Here is a 25507-nt window from a genome sequence, read left to right on the forward strand (position 1 = left end):
TCTATTCCTCATGTGTCGAGGACTCTCTAGGATTAAGTCCACATCATTAGTTCCACACATGAGTACGATGGTCTTCACATTATATGCATCAATTGACCTCTTTCTTTCATCTGAGTGGAAGCGTTCATTGATACTGTTTGCAATGCCACCAGGATAGTGAAATACATGTGCTTCTTGATGAGCAGAGGATAGTTTTGTAGCATCTAACTTGGAGAACATGCTTGAGCTAACATACACAGCAAGGGATTTGCTTTTGACTGAATCAGGGGGTACGGTGCTCTTATGAGTGATTTTGTTGGGTGATGATTTCCCTTTGATTGAGGGTTCAGTTTCTCTTACAGTAACGAAAGGCTTACTTGAGGTATCGGGTGGAGCAGACAAGGTTGCACTGCCATCAATCTGGCGCAGAGTAATGCTAATTCTCATGTCATCTGTATGGTCCTGAATAAGGCTGTGTTCAAAGCTGTCCTGAGATTTTCTGGTCATAATCATTATGTCGCCATGGGAGAGAGTAAGATTGGCAACGTGGACTTTGCTTTTAGACCTAAAACTGAGGACTCTTGTTGCTCCTAACGATATGGTGGAAATCATGGAGCCTGGTGATATGGACCTCTCATCATCTGAATGGAATGGTATTCCTTGCTTGCCATTTTCATACTTAGTGATCATGGCGCTGTTAAAATTCAGACTTGAAAACTGTGAGCGTAAACGTTCTAAAATAGACTTTAATAAGGGATTGTCATTTAACGGCCTTGTGTTATGGAAGCCTCCATTGTAGGCATATGGGAAATCCCCATAGTATGCTACAGCCCTATTGTTAAACGTTTGTGTGTATTGTGTTTCCATATCCAACTTGAGAGTATCAACAAACCTGAATACACCTCGACTCAAATCATGATATGGATTGATGGACTTACCCACAACGTTAACACTGGTTGAAGATTGTTTGTTAACATCAGAAGAATTCACAAGAGATGGGTTGCTATTAAGTTCAGTCACACTGCTAACTTCACAGTTTTGAGTTTCTGATTCATGTTCAGAGATAAGAACATTGTCCCCGCAAGAGAATGGAACCGCAATTTTGTCATGGCCTGAGCCTTGGGTAAGTTTGGTTAGACGAGCAATTTGTCTCCTCAAATTGTCGTTTTCAAGACTTAGTGATACACAGGTAGAACATTTTGCTTTTGCACTGTTAGGTCTGTCACGAAGGCTGTAATTTCTGATTGGGATACCGGACATAGTTCAAATAAACACAATAATGTTATTTAGTTGTTGATTACAGTACCTTTCAGCAATTCAGAAGATGGGAATGAGTGGTGTCTGATATTCTTTAGGTGATAGATGGGTGATAGGTGATAGATGGGAGTTAACAGCTCTTAAAAACGATGTATGATAGTCTTTAGGATGTCTTTAAATAAACTATCATGCAACAACCATTAACATCGACATACAACCTGTAATGGTTGCTACATTTGATTGAGGTGTTAATTCCCACTAGGGGTCCTCAAATTATTTGTTATATAGTAGTGTTGAAAGTATTAAAACTAGTGAAATTGAAAGTGCCTTTCCCAACTGGATGAACCTAGAATGATAGGCATTCCTTTTCTTTGTATCGTGCATGAAGTTAAGCAATCTGTTTCAGCAAATATGTGAATTTCGATGAGAAAATCAATCAGTTCCATAGATTGAACAAAATGCTTTATCAGTTTGAATCAGGTATGGCTCCACCGTGTAGGTGCTGGTGGGTGCGCACCCACCCAAAAGGATGTTGCACCCACTCAGTTTGGACTTGCACCCACCCAACTTCTTCTGACTTGTTTTGAGAGATATTGAAATACGTATAGGAGGGTAAAATTCCAAAATTTTCCAGGGGGCTTGCCCCCCCCCCCCCCCCCCATAAAATCAAGAATATCCAGAAGTCATCTCTCGCGGAGCGAGTTATTCCATATTGGAACAAATTCCCTCAGACAGATGTCTAGAACTCTGTGACAGTTTTAGGTTTTGAAATTAGATTAGAAGGATTTAAGAAAGATATGATTTCTGAAAGTTTTACAAATGATTGCTTTTTTGGAATGTTTCTAATGAAGTTTTATTAAGAATTGAGAGAACAAGTTATGTCAGTAATATAGAGAAACTCAACGATTATCTTTGGTTTCATCCTTATGTTGCAAAGAAGCGTTTTATAAATCTTTATTCTACTGGGAAGTTTGATTAGGTTTTATAGGGTAATGTTTTAATCAATTTTTTGTAAATATTGTATTTGATAAATAATTATTGTTGGTCAGTGGCGTAACGAAGGGCCCTGCTGACCCCGCTGTGCAGGGGGGCGCCATCTTAGGGGGGCGCCAAATCGTCGTTTGAATGTGGGACAATTTCGAAAACTTAACTAAAGTACTAGCAAAACTGCGCGTTTTGCTCTAGATACACACTTTTTTAGAGATTTTTACCGGCGTATCCTCTAAAATCACCTAATTTGTTCAATTTTAGGGAGGGGCACCAAAAGGGGAGGGGGCGCCAACAGGGGGGCGCCTTTTCGGCAGGGGGGCGCCAACAGGCAACGTTACGCTACTGTTGTTGGTGGGGAAATATTTATTATATATTTTTTTCACACAGCACGATGATATTTTAGACATGTGTGATAATGTGATGTCATAAAATTTACCTTACTCTACTTTAACAACACGCAGGTTGATGTCCATCTGTTTCTTTTGACAGAGTTGATCTACAGATCAACGAATCTTTTTGCTGAAAACACTTTCCCTGAATTCAGCTATGCCTACTACTATACTAAAATTATAATTTCCTTCTTTGGATATCTTGATTCCTGATGTGGCACTTGATGGATTGAAGGACTTGAACTTGTGATCAGCATACTTATTCAAATTGCATTCACTTAATATTGTCTGTCACCTGATTGATTGCATTTAACTTTCCCTGTAGTACTTTTCCCAATTTTTCTCAGATTATTCACATACCTTATTTCAATTTTATGTTAACAGCTAAATATTAGTAGGATGCAGACAATCAAGTGTGTAGTAGTGGGTGATGGTGCTGTCGGTAAAACCTGTCTCCTGATTTCCTACACCACTAACAAATTCCCCAGCGAATATGTCCCAACTGTGAGTATAATTATTAGCAATAATTAATGTCTATAAGTGACAATGATAAATCATACTTAGTAATTACTATTTTCATTATTATTAACTATTCATTAGTGCTATTTAACCTGTTACATTCTTCTTATTGACCACAGTATGTATTGGAGCTAGGCTATCCACTCCGATAATCGTAACCGATAATTATCTCCGATAATTCGTTTAAAAAAGTTATCTGTTTATCTAGATAAAACATATTTTTATCGGTATAAAAATTTACTAGATATTACCGAAAATACTGCCACAATACCGTAAAATTGTAAAGAAATATTAGTGTTTTTGCCTTTCCAAGTAATCCAAGAAACAGTCCCAAACGTTTTCTAGTATGATATAAGAGGTGGTTTACTTAGATGTGAGGTTTATTTACATTTGTATACCTATGGAACTGTAGAACTGTATGAACTGTTGAAATCCAGAGAAGGTTATTGACATTGTTCTCTTGAGGGTATTGGCGTTTTACCTTATAATTATTCTGGAAACGGGAACGAGCATGTTACTGTTAACAAGAGTCAAAATTACCGGCAGGGCACTCAATTGAATTCTGTAAGTGTTCTGGGCGTGAAACATTGTCTTCAGGAGAAGGAATCTGTTGCTCCAAGTTATCAACAGGATAAGAAAACGGTTCACTGAATCACTTTAAATGCTTGACTGTTTCGAGGAGAATTGGTATTTGGTGCACTACTGTTCTCAGGAGAAGGAAACCAGTGGTTTACTGTTTTGAAGAGAACTGGTGCGTTATTGTTCTCAGGAGAAGAAAACCGGTGGTCTACTGTTTTGAAGAGAACTAGTGCGTTACTGTTCTCAGGAAAAGAAAACCGGTGGGGTCTACTGTTTTGAAGAGAACTAGTGCGTTACTGTTCTCAGGAAAAGGAAACCGTTGGTCTACTGTTTTGAAGAGAACTAGTGCGTTACTGTTCTCAGGAAAAGAAAACCGGTGGGGTCTACTGTTTTGAAAAGAACTTGTGTGTTACTGTTCTCAGGAGAAGGAAACCGTTGGTCTACTGTTTTGAAGAGAACTGGTACACTACTGTTCTTAGGAGAAGAAAACCGTTGGTCTACTGTTTTGAAAAAAACTGGTACACTTCTGCTCCCCGGAGAAGAAAACTGATGCTCTAATATTTTCAAAAGAAAGGAAGTGGTACTTTAGCAAGATTACTGGTAAACAGTAATAAAAGTCGACAATTAGTCTTTGCGAAATTCGGAAAACATTTTGGCTTTGGCCTTCAGCAGAAAAATTATCGGTTTTATCGGTTTTATCTAGATAAAACCTAAATATTTATCTGTTTATCTAGATAAAAGATTTCATACCGATAATGGATAGCCTAATTGGAGCCTTTATATTTTTAACTAAAATTCCATCGCCAACCGCCAACCATATGATTATTTTTCTTATCATATCATGACATAAATCTAATCTAATACTTCGGACATTCCAACAGCCACCTTGTTAGACGAGTGTAACCAGCCAATTACAGGAAGCCGAAGGATTCAATTGTACATTAGGCCAAAGTAGATTGTGTTTAGTTTTAACCTCCTCTCTGTAGGTATTTGATAACTACGCAGTCACTGTGATGATAGGAGGTGAGCCCTACACCCTAGGACTCTTTGATACCGCTGGTCAGGAGGATTACGATAGGCTCCGACCACTCTCCTACCCCCAAACCGACGTCTTCCTTGTCTGTTTTAGTGTTGTGAATCCTGCTTCATTCGAGAATATACGAGAAAAGGTTTGTGTGAACTGATATAATCTATTTCTGCTTTAAACCTTCATTAGGGATCGAAACTTCTCTGAACACTGAACTCTTGACATTCCTGAACAGTGTTCATGATCAGCTGATGAGTGATTAGTCTAGGGTGTACAAATAAATTACAGCAATTAAAGGGCAGATAAAGTAATTACTTTCACCTCACACCCCTCATAACCCTACAGTGGGTGCCAGAGATAAACCACCATTGTCCAAAGACTCCCTTCCTTTTGGTAGGAACCCAGATAGATTTGCGTGATGACCCCTCCTCTATTGAGAAGCTAGCTCGTAACAGACAGGTTAGATTAATGTATAGCAGGAGCTTAGCAATAGTTATTGAGAAGCTAGCTCGTAACAGACAGGTTAGATTAATGTATAGCAGGAGCTTAGCAATAGTTATTGAGAAGCTAGCTCGTAACAGACAGGTTAGATTAATGTATAGCAGGAGCTTAGCAATAGTTATTGAGAAGCTAGCTCGTAACAGACAGGTTAGATTAATGTATAGCAGGAGCTTAGCAATAGTTATTGAGAAGCTAGCTCGTAACAGACAGGTTAGATTAATGTATAGCAGGAGCTTAGCAATAGTTATTGAGAAGCTAGCTCGTAACAGACAGGTTAGATTAATGTATAGCAGGAGCTTAGCAATAGTTATTTTTCAGTGCTCCTCTATTGAGAAGCTAGCTCGTAACAGACAGGTTAGATTAATGTATATCAGGAGCTTAGCAATAGTTATTGAGAAGCTAGCTCGTAACAGACAGGTTAGATTAATGTATATCAGGAGCTTAGCAATAGTTATTGAGAAGCTAGCTCGTAACAGACAGGTTAGATTAATGTATAGCAGGAGCTTAGCAATAGTTATTGAGAAGCTAGCTCGTAACAGACAGGTTAGATTAATGTATATCAGGAGCTTAGCAATAGTTATTGAGAAGCTAGCTCGTAACAGACAGGTTAGATTAATGTATATCAGGAGCTTAGCAATAGTTATTGAGAAGCTAGCTCGTAACAGACAGGTTAGATTAATGTATAGCAGGAGCTTAGCAATAGTTATTGAGAAGCTAGCTCGTAACAGACAGGTTAGATTAATGTATAGCAGGAGCTTAGCAATAGTTATTGAGAAGCTAGCTCGTAACAGACAGGTTAGATTAATGTATAGCAGGAGCTTAGCAATAGTTATTGAGAAGCTAGCTCGTAACAGACAGGTTAGATTAATGTATATCAGGAGCTTAGCAATAGTTATTGAGAAGCTAGCTCGTAACAGACAGGTTAGATTAATGTATAGCAGGAGCTTAGCAGTTAGCAATAGTTATTTTTCAGTGCTCCTCTATTGAGAAGCTAGCTCGTAACAGACAGGTTAGATTAATGTATAGCAGTAGCTCGTAACAGACAGGTTAGATTAATGTATAGCAGGAGCTTAGCAATAGTTATTGAGAAGCTAGCTCGTAACAGACAGGTTAGATTAATGTATAGCAGGAGCTTAGCAATAGTTATTGAGAAGCTAGCTCGTAACAGACAGGTTAGATTAATGTATAGCAGTAGCTCGTAACAGACAGGTTAGATTAATGTATAGCAGTAGCTCGTAACAGACAGGTTAGATTAATGTATAGCAGTAGCTCGTAACAGACAGGTTAGATTCAATGTATAGCAGGAGCTTAGCAATAGTTATTTTTCAGTGCTCCTCTATTGAGAAGCTAGCTCGTAACAGACAGGTTAGATTAATGTATAGCAGGAGCTTAGCAATAGTTATTTTTCAGTGCTTTTAGTATTCTTATTACACAATAAGACTAATTAAATAATCAAATAATTAACTCATGAGCTAATTGCACAGAAAGCTATAACGATCGAGCAAGGAGAGAAGCTAGCAAAGGAGCTCAAAGCAGTGAAGTACGTGGAATGCTCGGCTCTCACTCAGCGAGGTAAGCAAGTGTTGTGAAGCTGTGTTTTACTGTGTTTTACTGCCAGTCAAAACTGGATATTGCTTTTATTTACAAGCTTTTAAAAGCTTTCTCTTCCTGTAGTAAGCTTTTACGATAGGTTTGTCGTATGAAAGGTGGCTGGAAATGGCAATTCTTTCTCCAAAATATTGTTTTTCTCAACAGTACCATTCGTGGAACCAGCAAGGCTTGAAAGTAGCTCCAATTAATTTCTCAGCGACTGATACCAGATTGACTAGAGAAACTCATTTTGAATTTAAAAAGCAACTTTGTGAAGAATTAAAAATCACTCCCGTTTAAAGGACTAAAGAACGTATTCGATGAGTCTATCCTAGCGGCACTAGAGCCTCCTAAACCAGCAAAGAAGACAGCTTGCACCCTCCTATAGAGTACCCATACTCTCATCCTGTAGAGCATTTACTAGGTCTGTTAGCACTGCTAGAAAGCTAGGCACTGGGGACTGGCAACTACCATTACTGGCAATTGAAATTACTGGCAACTACCGTTACTGGTCCAACTAATACACTGGCAAATACCATTACTGGCAAGTGGCATGTGGCAACCACTGGGGGGCCTTCTACTTCTAAAGTTTTCAAATCGAGTGATTTAAAGTTAGCCCAGCCCTAGTAGTACGGCTGAACATTCATCAGACCGATTTAATAAAAAATGTAGTACTGCGTTTAACAACAGCAAATAACCCCTTGAAGTGAGATGGTAGTTGCCATATCCAGCACCCAACTCTGTGTGTAATAGCTACCAGATCTCTGTGTGTTTTATCTGCTCTTTAAGCTCACGGGGAAGTAACATAGTTGTACCCTTACTGGGGCAGCTAATGCTGAACTTAGGAATGCCAGGAATCTCATTGTCTCTAGGCAATATGTGTGTTACCATGGCAACAACTGTATGTTCTTACCCCGCTGTCTTGCTCGATTGAGAGGTCCACATTTTTTCAGTGTCTTGATTTGCCTGTACATGTAAAACACGTATATTAGTATTGTGAAGCTAAATGCTGCGTACTACACAATACATGTGAGATATTACTTTAACTTAAACTACATACTATGTGAGATACTACTGTAAGTAAAACTACCAAGGTGTATTTATATAGGGTTAATATTTGATGGTAATCGTAGGGTCAGTAGGCTGCTGTGGCTTGTTTTGACACGTGACAGAGGTTAACCAAAACCCTGGCAACCACCGACCAATCAGATCGCAGAAGCTCTGTCACGTGCCAGAAAACAGCTGCTCCTCCCTGTGATAGCTGTCATAAGCAAGAAATCTCTTTGTGCGGTATTATGAAGTGTGCGACACAGCTTATTGAGTAAACCTTGATGGGACCAGGTGACACCCCACATACTAAAGTTTTACCTGAACTATGAGGGACTATTATTTATGGGGAGGGGGATCATGAGTATTTTAAAATACTCATGATCCCCCTATTTAAAGGGTTAGCTACTTATTATTATTGTTTCCACAGCTGAGTGCGTGTACGCTCATGTTACTAAGTATTTTATTGGTAGGGATTCTTCAGAGAAATTGCTGAATTACAATCCTAAAATTAGTTGCATACTGATAATTACCAAACATGTAAAATTAGTATCTCTGATATCCGGAATGTTCAAGATATTCGTGGAATGGATTAACCGGAATGTACTGATAGATATGTAGTAGATATTGTAGATACATCTGAGTGTGTTGATTCGCGAGATCTGTCGAATATTTTAATGTCGAAACGTTCATTACGAAATTATGTCACGTGATTACCTAAAAGTGGTCAGTTTACCACCAGAGCTTGTGGAATAAGATCTAAAACACTGATTATAAACAAAAAGTTTGATTAAATATGATTGGAATCTGTGAAGCAATTGGCTTGCACTATACAATATACAATAAACTGTCAACATTCCACTAGATATTGTACCAATACTATGTAGTACAATGTCTACAGTGCAGATTAGTGTAATCACAAATACAGTTACTTTAGATTATAACATTAATATGTACCTTATTCGTGACAGATAATTATTAGGATATAAAAACGTGATAAAACAAAGAACATTAAATCCCGTGTGTTTAATATCAAGTGCGAGATATGTTGTTCCTCAACTGGATACACGTTGTGACACATAAGCTAACTAAAATATTATAGGTGTTGTTGTCACTTTATCAGTGTAATAACTTCATCGTATCTGTAAATTACGGTTCTTAATTCTGGTAATATTTTACTAGATTTATTAATATAACACAAATTTACTAAACGACACAAGCTTACATTTCGTATTTTACATGGAAGATTAAATTCCTTTCTGTTATATTATCGAATTTCTAAGTTGAAATATCCTCGACCCTAACACAGGCCATACCAACCAATCAGAACACAGTATAGCCCGCTTAATACAGACCTATCTAATAGGCTTGAGCCGACACTTTTCTAAGAATTTATTTTAACGTTTTAGAGAAATATTCAGCGCTAATACACCCAAAATATTATATTTCTTCGTCGCCATATCAGTTGAAAATTCGCACCTAACATACATTACATTAAACGTACATATTCTTAAAACTATTTTCTTAAACTATTTAAAATCCTTAGAGGCGTGGTCGTACATCACTCACGGAGGAACACCAGTAAAGGAGAAATAGAACGCATTTCAATCTAGTTTTAAACCTGATACTTCTATACTGCTCCTTCATAAATATAATGACTGTGATATAGGACCCGGAAAATGTAAGACATCTGGCGAGCCTAGTGTTACTCTTAACACCTGTGAATATATGTGTTGTGCGTGTGCCCCATTGTATTTTAGGAATTCAAGAAATAAGGGACGGTATACTCACTACTGTTTTAGTTTAATGCGGTTCAATAGTACAATGTATTATGTACAGTGTTGAATTTTATCCGGCAACAAATATTATATTATGCTTAATTTTGACGAGCATATTAAAAACTTGATTCTTTGATGTTTAATAATAACTGGCTTGAACAAAGCTCGCTAAGACTATCTGTCAAAATGTTAGCGCTTTCCAAAATACACACAGTTACAAGCCATACTGTAATAAATATATTTATGCAGGAGCAGCTCATCTTGATATTTATATAATGAATGTAGCTGAGGTATGAATTGTCAAGTGAGAACAAGTATAGACTTGTAGTTCGGATAGTTGTAGTTGCATCAGGGGTGTGAAACTGTACGAATAGTACCAACACGTTATTTTTCTCAAGTAGTAGTGTAAAGTGTGTAATGTGTGTAATGTCGTCTGTATGATCTGTGTAAAAGTACTAGACGCTCTGGGTAGGCTCAACTTACACTCTGTAAATTTGCAGCCCACAAAATGTCATTAAATTACACTCCCCCCTCCTCTGGAATGTTTGATATTAAATCACTCCCGACACGTGACTTACGGACCAGTACTGACAGGTAATACCTGAACAGATGAGAGGGGGGGGGGTGCAGTTACCAATTGTCCCCCCTCCCTAAATATCACACCACCTTCTGCCCGATGTGTTTTACTCAGGATATTGTTAATTAATTAATTGGTCTAATTAATTGGTCTACATGACTACAAATTCTGAGGAACCCGTCTTGTTATGAATGAAAGTTGGAATACGTACGGACAATTTGACAGACTGTAAATTCAGAGAATTAATGACGTCAAGATGAAATAATGGTTTCCGGAATACGAATTGTAACAGGAAGGCTATCCATTTCACTATAAGAAATATGCGGACTTAAATTATAGTTCCCAATTAGTCATCATAATTTTCTCAACTTGGCATAAGACCAACATTATTAATTTTACACCAAGCTCAATAAACTCCCTGTTAACTTGTTTAAAAATTCTGCTGAAGAGTGAAGACAATTAGCAGATTTCTTTGTAAAGCTTCTAATACAAACAAACTATCGTTTCATTTTATGTTTCATGCCCCCCCCCCCCCCGGCCTCCCATCAACTCCTGCTTAATATACTTAAACTTTGCTGAGAAGAATGGGAAAGAATGTTAAATCCTAATGATCTTTGAAATAGTTTCTGTATATGTGTGTGCTATGTTTATACTGTGTGCAATGTGCATCATTCGTCCTGTTCAATGGAATGTCACTTGTCGAAGATAGGAATGTCATCTGAAGTATGTTGTAATCAGGAAGTTGATAAGAATAAGTTAATTATTAACCCTGGTACTGCCCCTACTGCTACATAATTAGTTGGTATCTTTATAATTCAGCTGTGTGTACTGTGTAGTGAGTAGCTCGCTGTAAGACTAATGAACAATACGTCTAGTGCTCTAGAATTAATCTGTGTGTTAATTAAACACTGCCAACTTGAAGCTCATTCTCATTTTACGCGTAATTACGCACATTGTACACATTATTACATACATTCTTCGCCCAATTACACACATTGTACATATTATTACATACATTCTACTCATTATCACATATTCTACTCATTATTACATATTTTACACATAATTACACTCGCGTATTCCTATTTATATCACGATTAGCTCTGACAACCTGCGTTCCACTCTGGTTAACTGTTGAACAGGAAACAACACAGCAGAGGTCACGTGTTAGTCACGTGGGCTGTACACTTTAATTCAATTTGTACATTCTCCTGGTCGCGGAGCTGTAGTTGGTAACATTGTAATGTATACTGTACGTCCACTTAAATCTTCCCTTTTATCCTTAATTCATTCACAGTTCATTTACAATCACTATTATTTGTTGGAAATGTTTCAGAATAGTCTAGAGATTGTCTCAATTTCTTAATTGCGGTGAAAATATCTGACACATTTGATAATTGAAAGTGACATGTGAACCATGTGAAATGTGAAACCCGTTTCGTTAGCGGGGGGAGTGTCCTGGTAATACTGCTTGAAACTAACCGATCAGAGCACAGCATTCACACCACGTGACACAAACTGACAAACTAACCAATCAGAGCACAGAATTGGCTGAACTGCCAACATAGAGACCATCATAGCTGAGATAACAATCTGTAATATCTTGGCCATGTTTTTCTATCCTGCAAAATGGCCCTCCTGTTTTAATTAAAATAATTGTTTTGGTCTAGATATTTATTAAAATGACTGCCCTGCCCTAGTTGTGATGTAACATGATCTTAAGTTCTAATTTTTAATCTTATCTCTGGGAGTTTAAAATTTAAGACCCTGCCGGCCTGAGCTGCTGTCTAATATATGTGTGACATATCACTCACTGATACGATTAAATAATTTGTGTTTTACTGCTGGAATCATTGGACACACTAAAAATAAGTTCTCATAATTTTGTACTAGGGTATTCTGATTGAAATTCTTGGTATCTTTGGAATGCAAAATGTCGGCTCGATATATTTGTCATTTGAGCTTGAAGTTGAATTCATGAGAAGACAAAAATTGGGTCATAAATGGTTTAAAATTTGGTAACTCATGGCGCCGTCATCCTGTTAAGAAACTAAATGAATTGAATAACGCCGATTCACTGCAGCTGGCATCATCACTTGACCGTTAATTCAACTTAAAAGAGAGCTACCATTTCACTCCGGCAGACAACCAAATTAACCGCTTTTTGACGTATATTTAATAACATTTACATTGTACACACAAACAAGCACACACACGCCAAAATTTATATTATGACAGACAAATTTTCTAAATTTGACCTATTAGAGATAAAGGAAGCCCTAATGTTACTTGTTGAAATGTACACTCAATTACGACAAGACATTTATAATGTCCAAATTTGCAGGACTAACTTCAAAGAGGCCCTATGATGTGCGTTGTTATTGCCTTATGTAACGCTACATGTAACTGGCTACTGGCTAGTGTAACGCTACATGTCACTGGCTAATGTAACGCTACATGTAACTGGCTTATGTAACGCTACAATCTACATGTCACTGGCTAATGTAACGCTACATGTAACTGGCTGAGGTAACGCTACAATCTACATGTCACTGGCTAATGTAACGCTACATGTAACTGGCTAAGGTAACGCTACAATCTACATGTAACTTGCTAATGTAACGCTACATGTAACTGGCTAGTGTAACGCTAAATGCGTGATGTAACTTGCTAATGTAACGCTACATGTAACTGGCTAGTGTAACGCTAAATGCGTGATGTAACTTGCTAATGTAACGCTACATGTAACTGGCTAGTGTAACGCTAAATGCGTGATGTAACTGGCTTTACAGAAAGAGTTACTCAGAATCAGTGTACATATTTCAACAAGTCTGTTAAGTCAGTAATTCTACCTGTAAAACATTCCTTCTACATTTACTGTGTAAAATGTAACTGTAATCTGAACCCTTGTACACTCGCACAGGACTAACAAGTAATATTAGGTAAGCGTTATACTCCCTGTTAAACTATATAATATATCATAGTAGTGAGTAGTGAGACCGTACTACTTTATATACGCCACTGTTTTTCTACACGGCGCGGTGCTTGGTACACATAGTACTGTTATGAGAACACGATAGTTGTAAGTAGTCTTAATGATGAGGTAGTGTAAGTGATTAATGATATTCAGGAAGTGATATCTCGTAATATTACAGCAATATACTACTTGTCAACATTTTGGAGATTTTAATTTTTAACGGAAATAAATGTCGATGTAGTTTTACTGGCTGTAAGTTGTAAAATCATGATATTGAAATGATAATGTTTCATGGGATGTGGTCACTGATTTAAAAGGATTAAGTTCTAGAACATACTGACATCATTAATGAGGTCACTAAGTTACAATGTTACATATAGCAGTCTGCAGTATTATAACAGTAGTTATGTAACAGGTCACGCCGTGTAATGTTACATTATCTTTACATTAAATATGTCAAATAAGCCGCATGAAAATAATATTCTCCTCATCCTTTCCTCGTCTTTCTGATAAAATATAAAACCTCTTCCGCCACACATCTATAAAATAAATGTTAAACATGTTCATCATTCCTAACATATCTCCCTAACCCTCTACCCCCTCTCTTCAGGACTAAAGAACGTGTTCGACGAAGCTATAATGGCTGCACTGGAGCCCCCAAAAAAGCAAGGCAGCAAAAAACCCTGCACACTCCTATAGGTCGATATTTTTGTTATTCCTTTACACTTATGGTACTTGTAGTACTGTACCTTCTACACCGTGCTTTGTGGTATAGCCATAACAATAATTACCTAATTATTGCTTGTATATAATATAATTTCGCACGGACTAATCGAACTCAACTCCGCACCTTTATGATAGACTATGATTTTTCTTATTTTGTAACATTTGATTGGCTACATTGGTTATTATGGACGCGCAAAGCTCATTAATTCTGATTTGGGCCCTGGCGTTTGCCTGGAATGGTCGAGAATTTTCTATTCTTGTTGAGGATTAATCTCCTCTTAGCAGCTTACGTTGGATGCGCCCATTTTTTAGCTTTTGGCGTCTGTTTTTTACTGTAAAATGACAATAAACACTGCGTAATACACTAAAACTGATGAAGTTTGATGAAATGTATTAATTTAGAATAGACAATAACTTCTGGTTCTTACAAACCATATTTTGCGTTTTTGTTATGTCATAATTTTTCTAAAGTTCATTGCACAATAGCAGTGCAATAAGATAGACGCATTGAGATTATAAGATTACGAAACTGGCTTTTCATTATCAAGATTGATAACTAAAATTGCGAAAGAATGCTGTTCGCTTTATTTTGCGATGTTATAACTTAAAATGTGAATATTATTGAAAACTAGGGTTTAATTGAAGATGCAATGATTTCAAAAAGTATAATTTAACCGCTGAACGGGCCATTTTAGAAGATTATCTTTCAGAGACCTCCCTGATTTAATCATTTTCTTTCGTGAGTAATAATATTTTTAGTAATGTTATCGAATGTAGGTTACTTTTGTGGAGCGAACGAACGTTTACTATACGGCAGAATGCTAAGTGCCACTCAATTGAGACGTTTCCAATGTTTAGTGATTTTCTAGGGTAAATTTCATTCTGGACTATTTTTGAAGCTTCAGCTTCCCATTAGTAGCATGAATAATAATCTGCGATATATACATTGTGATACATGTGTTAATATAGATTCGATTACTTTTCATAAATATTAGTCTTATTTTATCTTGACCTGTGATGTAATGAAATGACGATAAATTCAATGAAGAGCAAAAAAGACTAGCAAAAAGAACCTCATTTCTTATACAAAGTTACAAATTTTTGCGCGCGATTCCAGCCGCGCGATCGAGGGATACACACACTGAGCCGCGCAATGATCACGTGATTTGTAAATCTCGTGATCCAGGGGGCTGTGGCGCCCAATTTGACAAACATTCCATTTAACTGGCAGTGGGCCAAGAGTTTCCCAGTCTAGCGTGTCCGACTACCGACAGAAAACGCACAAAGAACAAGTCGACTCTTTGTCGGTAAATAACTCACGAGGGAGGGATTTGATATAATTTCTCTAATCTCTTTATCATTATCAAGGATCATTGAGTGCTGAACATCATCCCTTGATGGCTGCATGTATTACTGAGCGGCACATGACCCTTTACAGGTTGCACAATTCGTGCAGCTGTGCAGTATTTTACCCCTTACTCGCTTTAGTTGTGTGACATATTGAAGGGAGAACCTTCGATGACGTTTCGCTGTAATATGATGATATCACAGTGACAATAGCCTTCAGAAGAATGGCGATAGCCTTCAGAAGAATTTATTCGTTTGTAATTACGTATTGTCTGCAAATGCACGAGGTTGAAAATTCATATATCGTAGTTAACTTCATAATTATGGAGTATTTATTGGGGGTTGAGCGGCACTCAAAGAATAAATTGTTCTTTAAAATAACGTCTCGTATTGCAAATGATCGTGATTATGAGACGAAAATTCAAGTTATGCGACCGTTAGCCAACTGCTTCATAGCCTGTTCTAGGAAGTACGATAGCTATTGTTCATATTGATATTATAATATCATCTTCCTCAGTCGGTGAATATTGCACGTTGCAAGTCATGTAGACATGTTTTAGTCTTAGAAATGTTCTATATCTAGTGTCAGCTGTTTATTTCTGTAAGCAGGTAACATTTCTGTTAGTCGCTCATCGTAATTTCCGCACAAACCTTCCTGGAATTTGGATTCCATGACGTGTAATCATACACATTACACATTCTGTATAATTAATTTAAGATTCCAATGTATCAGCTGTCCGCAGTAAATATTCACGAAATCAGGCTTTTGATTAATAATCCAGATTAATCACATGTTAATCACGTGTCACCTCTGCTTCATGTTAACCGTTACACGTTAGTCTCCTTACTTTTTATACAAGCCTCGCCACACGGAGTCTGTGTGTGTATGTGTGTGTGTGTGTGTGTACACACTACACTGCTACACTGTTCGAGTGACTCGTTAGTGAGTGTGTTTAGTGTTTACCGGCGTATTTCCAGTCTTTACACAATGTTTGCAGTGCAGCACAAGGAGCTGCGTATTTTATCCATTGTTGTAGATTATTGTTCAGTTTTATCGGTTCCTCGTCTCATGGACACATGATGAACTTGTCATTAGTTATCAGATATAGATACTGGTGGGGAGATATCTTTGGAAATCAGATTTTGTTAACTTCCTCTTTCTTTATTTTCATTTATACTTCATTTGTAATTAGGGTATTATAACAAGGTTTATATCAAGAAATACAATCAGACTTCAGTTTCTTTATAGCCATACATATAGCTGTTCATTGCCCCGATGTGGCCCAGATATCGATTATTGAATAATGATATGAATGAATTAACTATCGGGCGAAGTAAACTCATCTTCATAATTGCTTTTTCCCCGTGAGAATCCGATTTCGTGAAATTAATGATCTGTTGCCCCCCTTGCGTGGCAAGTCTTTTCAGAAGCGTGTGCTCGGGCTTCTAGTACGTCTGCTTATAGTTATACTTAATGAAAGAATAACTTTGTATTAAAGTTACTGATTAACCCTTGTTTAAAACTGTGATTCCACCTTTATATATGGCATTAACCAAGTTCTCTGATTGATAAATACATTAAATAAACTCTCATCAATTGCAAACATCCCTCGTCACATCTGTCTTGTTAGTCTGTATTTATCAGCTGCAATCCCTGAACGGTGATTGGTGCAGAGATATCAAACAATATAGCTCTCAAGTCGTCGGGTTTGCTGATTGTACGCCATTCATTCTGATTCATTTAATCTCATTATCGTGATTGCTCACGTGTACTACAGGCTTTATCTCGCTATCATTTGATGTTTTGTGCAGCTCTAACAGTGGTTACTTATCATTAGTCATCCATTATCCATGTCTATTATATAGATACAAATATATATATTGATATTATATATTTGTATCTTATTTATATAATGTGGTTGTCCTAGGGGACGTTCACATATTACGTAATCAGACGAAGGGGGTTTCCAAATGATTACGCTAGTGTAATTTTGACACAATAACTATGTTTAAAACTGATTACGAAGGGGGAGGGGGAGTTGAAAATTGTCCAAAAATTGATTACGTAATATGTGAACGACCCCCTATTACTTTATATTTAAATAAACCCTCCCCAGCTATGTAATTTAACCCTCCCAAGCTAGGTAAATTATAAACCCCTCCCCAGCTAGGTTAGTTACTCTTCACTAACTAAATAAGTGAACCCCCCTGCCGTCCCCACCAACGTATGTTTGCAAGTTTAATACATTAAATGTCAGTATATTAAACAATTTCATACGACACTTCACAAATTAAACAATCACAGCTGGCTCGATTTCAGCTGGCCAGCTTGGCAAGTTTCATCGTGACGGCCAAATAAAATCTCATTGTCTGCTACAAACGCGAGCAAAAATTAATTGTATACTCTCCTTTTAGACAGTGGTCAGCCGTGACGCGAATGCAAAATATTTGATACGTACTAATACTATGTAGTTATCTAATACGTTATATCTATGTGGTTATACAATATACATGACTAAGTACTAGCAGTTACATATCATGATTAAGTGCAGGCTGACTTTCGAATAAATTCATGCGTGTTCTCGGATTTTATCACGATCAACTGCACGCTTATTTTCGAATACATATAACCATGCTCAACTGCAATCTTGTTTCTCATATAATCAATTAATCATGCCCTACTGTAACTTAGTTTTGTCTCCGACTTCTCCATCTAATCATACAATGTACAAAGCATTAAATCGTAGCAGTAGAGTACATTACATACTATACGTCACTCACTCTCTGGTACAGTGTCTTGTGGACAATAGTAGGGGTGGTTCCCCTTGTCCTCAATCTCCAATTATATGACTGAGAGAGTCGCTCGCTCGAACGTTATACGATTCATTCTAAACTTTAAAGTTGTGCAGCGCCAACTCGTTCATTGTAGTGTTGTGGGAGCACGCTGCTACTGTCTGTGACCCTGTAACATCTTGCTACTTAGAGTTGCAGACTGGATCGTATTTATTATCGTACCAAGTGGTTCTCTCCCTATCTATTATCATATATAGTAATGCTCTCCTGTTTGCTGTTGTGTATTATAAAGCAATTCTCTGCGATTCATTATTTACTGAATAATATTTAGTCATGAACTGTATCATGTGTATATGTTAATGCATACTAGTGATTTAAGGCAGATGAATTATTGAAGAGCTTCGAATATTATGCACATATGTTCCTTTACTTTATTGTTTCCGCAGTTCTCTATGATGTTAACTAAAACCCGTATTTTGTTATACCGCTAAAAACCGTTCACACATTGAAATTTCACTATTTCTACCGTACTAATCGACGACTCCTCAAATGCTTGCAGCAATTAAATTTCCGCTTCATCATAGACTCCGAGCTAATCAGCATGATAATTATGTAATAATGGTCAATGATCATATATGTATAAACACATATCATACTAAATTCCTTCACATCATTTTAAAATTACCCCACAATATTTAGCTTATGCATCTTAATAATATTTTAGCATGCATAATTCTTAGACTTGCCGCATACTAAGACAAAAGTTTCATCAAAATTCAAAATTGTCTCCGACCAGTACCGTTCTTTTGCTTTTCATTTAATCGCTCTCCCTTTATCATTACAGTATGTACTTCTCCGAACGATTATAATATTGATGTTTGCACTCCAAGGATTGTAAGATTAAATATTGAACTACCTCTACGTACTATAGTTTGTATTTCCTCTACAAAATAATCATCATCATGGCTCATAGAATAATTTCCTGACCAACCACACCATCATTTCGCATACCTCTAACCTGATATCTGGTGGTACGGTTTTCATTATAGCGTGATGTCCGATTCTAAGCTTTTTATAAACTTAATACAATCAACAGTTCGCCAATCCAATCAGTTCGCCAATCCAATCAGACATGGTCTGGTTGGAGAACGAGACCAACTAACTAATGGTAGCAGAATATTGAGTTTCTAAATCGACATTAAAATAGACCTTCAATAGTTCTTAGAATAGACCTTCTGCAAGTAAACTGTCAAAGTGATTCTCTAATAGGTTTTCGATTATACCTTAAAATAGACCTTTAAACTGAAATATACCTTTAATATACCTTTATTATGCTTTAACAGAGTTAATGTTTAAACATATAGTTTACTTAAATAGTATTTATTCATCATACCTAAAAATGGACCGTAAAATGATCATTTCACCTTCAAATCACGTATACACGCTATGGCCATGGGTACATAGTATATTATACTTATATACCTACCTTACTACACGAAATTCAAACCCCACTCATACGTATAGTCCAACAGTAAATTTGTGCTCACTTTATTTGTGCAATTTTTTTGATAGAAGTTAGTGCAATTGGAGGTCTATTTTTTCATATGGAATTTTAGTCAGTATATTTAGATAACTAGTGTAACCCGGCCTTCGGCCGGGATTTCACTGCCGCAGTTAAAAAGGGTAGGAGTAATTACCCGCTGAGTCAAAACCCGGATTAGGCGAGCAATTCTATTCGGAGTGCCCTCACGTATCCAATAGTATCCTTAAAAGATAGTATCTTAAACAATAATCAATAGAAATTAACCCTTAACACCATGCACCACACACGCCTATCATATTTGTGAACATGCATTACATTGTCGTATGAAAGTATGAACTCTCTCTACAGTCCAAACAGACCGTTTGAGCTCTACCTCCCCTAATAAGTTTATAGTATTACATGACCATGTAATATATACGCCATGTAATATATACGCTACATAATATTATGCAGAGAGAGAGAGAGAGCTAGCCCCTTAACTCTTGCCGTTCTGCTCAAGCCATTTTATGTAACATTTGTGGTACAAAACCATCAATTAAACCACTTACCATCGGCAGATTTTTATAAAATTTGCTTATTAGCTTCGTCAGAGTTTTGTCGGCACTATACCGAAAAAACCAGTCCCGTAACTCTTACCGTTTTTTTTTGTAAAACCGTTCGGAAATTTCAAACACGCACACACACACACAGATTGATACAAAATAGCAGTAGAAGTAGAACGCATTCGATTCGGAATAAATATTGGGGGATTTGAAAGGATTGCTTAAATGAGTGCAGCACGTGTCAGAAAGTATATCACGTGTCAGAAAGTGCAGCACGTGTCAGAAAATATAGCACGTGTCAGAAAGAATAGCACGTGTCAGAAAGTATAGCACGTGTCAGAAAGTATAGCACGTGTCAGAAAATATAGCACGTGTCAGAAAGTATAGCACGTGTCAGAAAGTATAGCACGTGTCAGAAAATATAGCACGTGTCAGAAAGTATAGCACGTGTCAGAAAGTATAGCACGTGTCAGAAAGTATAGCACGTGTCAGAAGGTAATGATGAGTGGAATGCACTGACACAGTGCTGGTAGAAGATAAGTGATCCATTTAATAAGACCTATTATCACAATGTTTTATTTTCAGCTTGAATTCAGTTTAAATGCGTCATACAGTGGGTATGTTTAACATAACCCTAACATAACCGTAACATTAAAACTAACGACACATACTCATTCAATTTGTCACATATGATTTGGGGAAGCTCTCTTCTTAGGAAATTATTATTAAATCAGAGTATGTTTATTGTTTAAGCTAAGTTTTGAGAGATATAAAACTGTTAGCTGCTTTCTCGGGCTTACGTTTTATTTGAATCGTATTATTGGGTTCTTTATACAGTTGTAGTTATACGTTTCAGTGACGGACTTATGTTATAAATAGTATAAATTGCACATTATCTGTAATGAGCAGGACGAGATAAGAGAGTAACTCCCTTTATTAACTACTTTATCAAAGTATTGTGTGTACTAATTACTGATACCATTGTAGCAAGATAATTGTTTAATAATTAGGCGATGAGAGACCGCCCTCTTATGAATTATGGTGTGCTCGTTGTGTGGAGGGGGGGGGGGGGGGGTTGGAGAGGGAAGGGGGTTCGTCAATCGCCAATAAGTATAAGTATAGTTATATAAAAACGTCTTTAACTAACTAAGGGAATATAAATTGATAGCTATTAGCTTCATACCCTCACCAACCCTTCCGCTATAATGTAAAATTAGTATTTATAACCTACGAATAGTACCACAGTTCGCTTCCTTATATGTACGTTAAATACTTGCTTCTAGGGACTTTCCAAATAATATATAATAATACAAGGCTAATTTAATATTGTAATGAGTCTCTGTGATTAGTTATACTTCGTTTAATTATTTGAATTCGCGTGCGATGATGTGAACCAACTGTGCTTGCGATGACGTGAACCCTGCTTGATCCAGTGGCAGGTGTCTGTGTACTGTTATGCGGTCATATGATGTCATAAGATCTTTGTGGACAACTGTCCATAGGATCTTTGTGGACGACTGTCCATAAGATGTCGGGCTATCTGGATACTGCCAGGGGGGAGGGGGGGGGGGGGGGGGGAGGGGGGGGGGGGGCAGTAAATATAAATGTGTTTCAGATTGAGCTCTAATGAACCTCTGTACACGGAGTGAGAAAAATGAATATCTTTATGAAGGAGCATAGGGTCAATCGTGAATCGAATAGGGGCAAATTGAGTTGAGAGCAAGAATTGGAATGCGCGTATTCAACAATCAGTAGTTTTGTGTTATTGTTGTAATGTTTTCCTTTGAATCTTTATTATATTCAATCTTTTCAAATTAGTCTGGGACGAAACGGAATCTCGTTAGCTTTTCGTGTTAAAAGCGATTTCTCGACGGTTATCACCTCTCTAGATGATTCTTAAAACATTTGGACTTCATTGCATTTTTGAAATAAATGCAATGAGGGCGTTTTCGGCCACACCCTTTTTCAGGGTTTCGCGGTCAATCGAATTTTTGTATTTCGGCCCAGGAAGGTCTTAAAGACTATTCCGATACACAAAAATGTGCCTAATAGCCACATTTATATACAACTTATGAAGCAACATATACCTTAAAATGCTTCGTTTCGGAAATGTGGCCGAAAAACTGTTTTTGGCTTGACGCAGTTCATAATTTCCGTGATTTTTGGCATTTCCGCATAGGAAGGTCGTAGAGACTATTCTGATACACTAAAACGTACATAATGGCCACATTTATATACAACTTATGAAGCAACATATACCCTAAAAGGCTTACTTTCGGAAATGTGGCTGAAAAACGGATTTTTGCCGAGCAAACAATGACAGTATTCACAAATGGGCTATTGTACTGTTAACTAGAAAGGTCTTAAAGACTCATGAGCAACATAGCATTTGTCACAAGATGTAAGATGACCAGGGCCAGCAGCATATTTGTGTCTTACGAAAGGGCAATTTTTCAAAATTACGGTTTCTTAAGGTCAAAGGATCGGCTGCTAACAGCAAATTGTTCGCAATTGCCGACTCATGCACATCATATACTCAAAAACGCTCACTTTAGGAGTCATTAGTAAATAACTACTATAACTACATGATTTGTGACAACTCCAACAATTATTCATTGGCACCAATTTAGCCAAAATGTAATGACCAAAAATCAACTTTTAATTTATTCATTCCATAAAACCATGATATGTACTAAGACTCTAAGAATACCTGACCTAAAATAAATCGGCACTGGATCCGGGCCAGACTGTTGCTTGACCGCTGACCAGTACCCCACTTTATAATTATAATTGACTTCACTGCCTCAACCAATATTGGTCTGTAATCGCTGGATTGAGATCTGTTGGCTGCAGTTTAATCAAGCTCATTTACCATAATACTATAATATAAATAAATAGTAATACCGCAGTGGTTTGGTTTGCATATAATTTCCCACCTTATAATAATGTGTGTCATTCCCTCGTTTTTCAATCAAGTGGTTACTAGCTAGCTCTTTTGTTATTACAGCTGCCTCGAGATCTTATCTAGGGCACTATTACATTAGTACTAGACCATTAGAAATGTAATTCTAGAACTTCAGATTAAGATTACTTGGCTGAATGGCAGGGTTCGAGATTCGACTCTAAAACGCTTAGTTTAGGAGTGATTAGTAGATAACTACTGCATGATAATGATATGCGAAAACTCCAACTAGACAAGGATCATGCTTAATCAAAGTGTTCTTCGACTTGAGCTTAAGTCTTGTAACCTACTGGAGTTTGGGCCACTGAATCGAATACGACCTGATATTAATTTTAGGATGTCGGGAAATTCATTAAGATTTTTATTCTTTGGTTTTTCAATTGTGCTACGAATCCGAGTTTGAGTTGATAACACCGAATTTCCTGTTTGACTCTCAAAGAGAGGAACCAAGGCTTAGGTTCCTCTTTTTGGCTCTGAGATCCAACTTTAAGATCGGACTTCGGAGATCCTCGCGTCGGAGATCATGTCATTGGTCATTTAGACCCCCTCCCCACTCTAAAATCCACTTTACCCAAAGCTGGAAAAATTTCACATGTGAAACCTAAATAGCTAAATCAGCATCTCGAGACCTTCTATTATATAAACCCCGTGATCCTACTATAAGCTTATAACTTATAAGGCATTGCATGCCGAAATTAAGATTCACCTCAACTGGTGATATTTAAATGAACCTGGTATGTTACCTGAATGCCCTCAGTCAAATCTCGAACCATGCTAATGCTATTCTGCCAAGTAACCTTAATCTGAGGTTCTAGAATTACAGTTCTAATGTTTTAGTATTAGTGCCCATGCCCCAGATAAGATCTCGAAGCAGCTCACAGCTGTAACTTTGTAATAACAGAAGAACTAGCCAGTCACCACTTGATTAAAAAACGAGGGAATGACACGCATTATCATACGATGGGAAAATGTATACGACTGAAAAAACGAATATGGGGTCATTCTGATTTCTGAAGTGGGAATCAAACCACTGCGGTATGTTAAAGGAAATTAGCTAAACTAAACTGCGGCCAACAGATCTCAATCCAGGGATTACAGATCAATGTTGGTCGAGGCAACGAAATCAATCATAATTATAAAGTAGGGTACTGGTCTATACTGGTCAGCTGTCAAGCAACAATCTGGCCCGGATCCAGTGCCGATTTATTTTAGGTTCGGTAGGTATTCTTGGTACATATATCATGGTTTCATGGCATGAATAAATAAAAAGTTTAAAGTTAAATTTTGGTCAACACATTTTATTTAAATTGGTGCCAAGGAGAAATTGTTGGAGTTGTCACAAATCATGTAGTAGTTATTTACTAATGACTCCTAAAGTGAGCGTTTTTGAGTATATGATGTGCATGAGTCGGCAATTGCGAACAGTTTGCTGTTAGCAGCCGATCCTTTGACCTTAAGAAACCGTAATTTTAAAAAATTGCTCTTCCGTAAGACACAAATATGCTGCTGTCCTGGCCCATTAAGAGGGTGCCCAATAAAGTAGATCATTCTCCAATTTTTGTAGGTGTTTCTGGACACAAAGTAAGTCATCTTACAAAAAAATTTGAAAAATTGCCCTTTCGTAAGACATGCTGCTGGCCCTGGTCATCTTACATCTTGCGACAAATGCTATGTTGCTCATGAGTCTTTAAGACCTTTCTAGTTAACAGTCCAATAGCTCATTTGTGAATACTGTCATTGTTCGTTCGGCAAAAATCCGTTTTTCAGCTACATTTCCGAAAGTAAGCCTTTTAGGGTATATGTTGCTTCATAAGTTGTATATAAATGTGGCCATTATGTACGTTTTAGTGTATCAGAATAGTCTCTACGACCTTCCTAGGCGGAAATGCCAAAAATCACGGAAATTATGAACTGCGTCAAGCCAAAAACAGTTTTTCGGCCACATTTCCGAAACGAAGCATTTTAAGGTATATGTTGCTTCATAAGTTGTATATAAATGTGGCTATTAGGCACATTTTGGTGTATCAGAATAGTCTTTAAGACCTTCCTGGGCCGAAATACAAAAATTCGATTGAACGCGAAACCCTGAAAAAGGGTGTGGCCGAAAACGCCCTCATTGCATTTATTTCAAAAATGCAATGAAGTCCAAATTTTGTAAGAATCATCTAGAGAGGTGATAACCGTTGAGAAATCGCTTTTAACACGAAAAGCTAACGAGATGGCCTTTTAGAACGGTTGGGATCCGACTAAATGATAGCTGAAGCTCATCATTTCCTTTAAAATCATGACGTAAGGGGCTGGTTCTCGTATCCAAGGACGTGAGTCGCGTGTGCGGACGGCATGTAAGGGGGGGGGGGGGGGTGATAGGAGGCATACAATCACAA

At 37.3% G+C, this 25507-nt stretch overlaps 2 protein-coding genes across 3 annotated transcripts in view; both read left to right on the forward strand.

The window, feature by feature from the left end:
* The window catches only part of LOC134814429 (uncharacterized), a 112845-nt gene that overhangs the window by 11767 nt on the left and 75571 nt on the right, over positions 1–25507 (forward strand). Inside the window, exon 1 of one of the 2 annotated variants that reach the window (XM_063822541.1) lies at positions 12064–12067. The exons of the other annotated variant lie outside the window; for it this stretch is intronic. The gene's annotated coding sequence lies outside the window, so the exon portion shown is untranslated. Of the gene's footprint in view, positions 1–12063; positions 12068–25507 lie in introns of those variants that run through there. 2 annotated transcript variants of the gene reach the window in all.
* Positions 578–7219, forward strand: LOC134814368 (cdc42 homolog). Its single transcript, XM_063822467.1, has 6 exons — positions 578–632; positions 1041–1102; positions 4700–4882; positions 5086–5199; positions 6726–6813; positions 7134–7219. Exons 1-6 carry the CDS (start codon positions 578–580, stop codon positions 7217–7219), a joined length of 588 nt encoding a protein of 195 aa, XP_063678537.1.

This window comes from Bolinopsis microptera, chromosome 4 (genome assembly GCF_026151205.1).
Source record: "Bolinopsis microptera isolate Bmic1 chromosome 4, MBARI_Bmic_1.0, whole genome shotgun sequence".
NCBI classification, from domain to species: Eukaryota; Metazoa; Ctenophora; class Tentaculata; order Lobata; family Bolinopsidae; genus Bolinopsis; species Bolinopsis microptera.

Bases quoted from the DNA above. Each gene is read 5' to 3' on its own strand.
- LOC134814368 (XM_063822467.1), top strand. From the start codon at position 578: ATGGTGGAAATCATGGAGCCTGGTGATATGGACCTCTCATCATCTGAA. The intron at 1,103-4,699 runs GTAAGTTTGGTT...TCCTCTCTGTAG, and splicing joins TGTCATGGCCTGAGCCTTGG to GTATTTGATAACTACGCAGT. The intron at 6,814-7,133 runs GTAAGCAAGTGT...TCCCGTTTAAAG, and splicing joins CTCGGCTCTCACTCAGCGAG to GACTAAAGAACGTATTCGAT.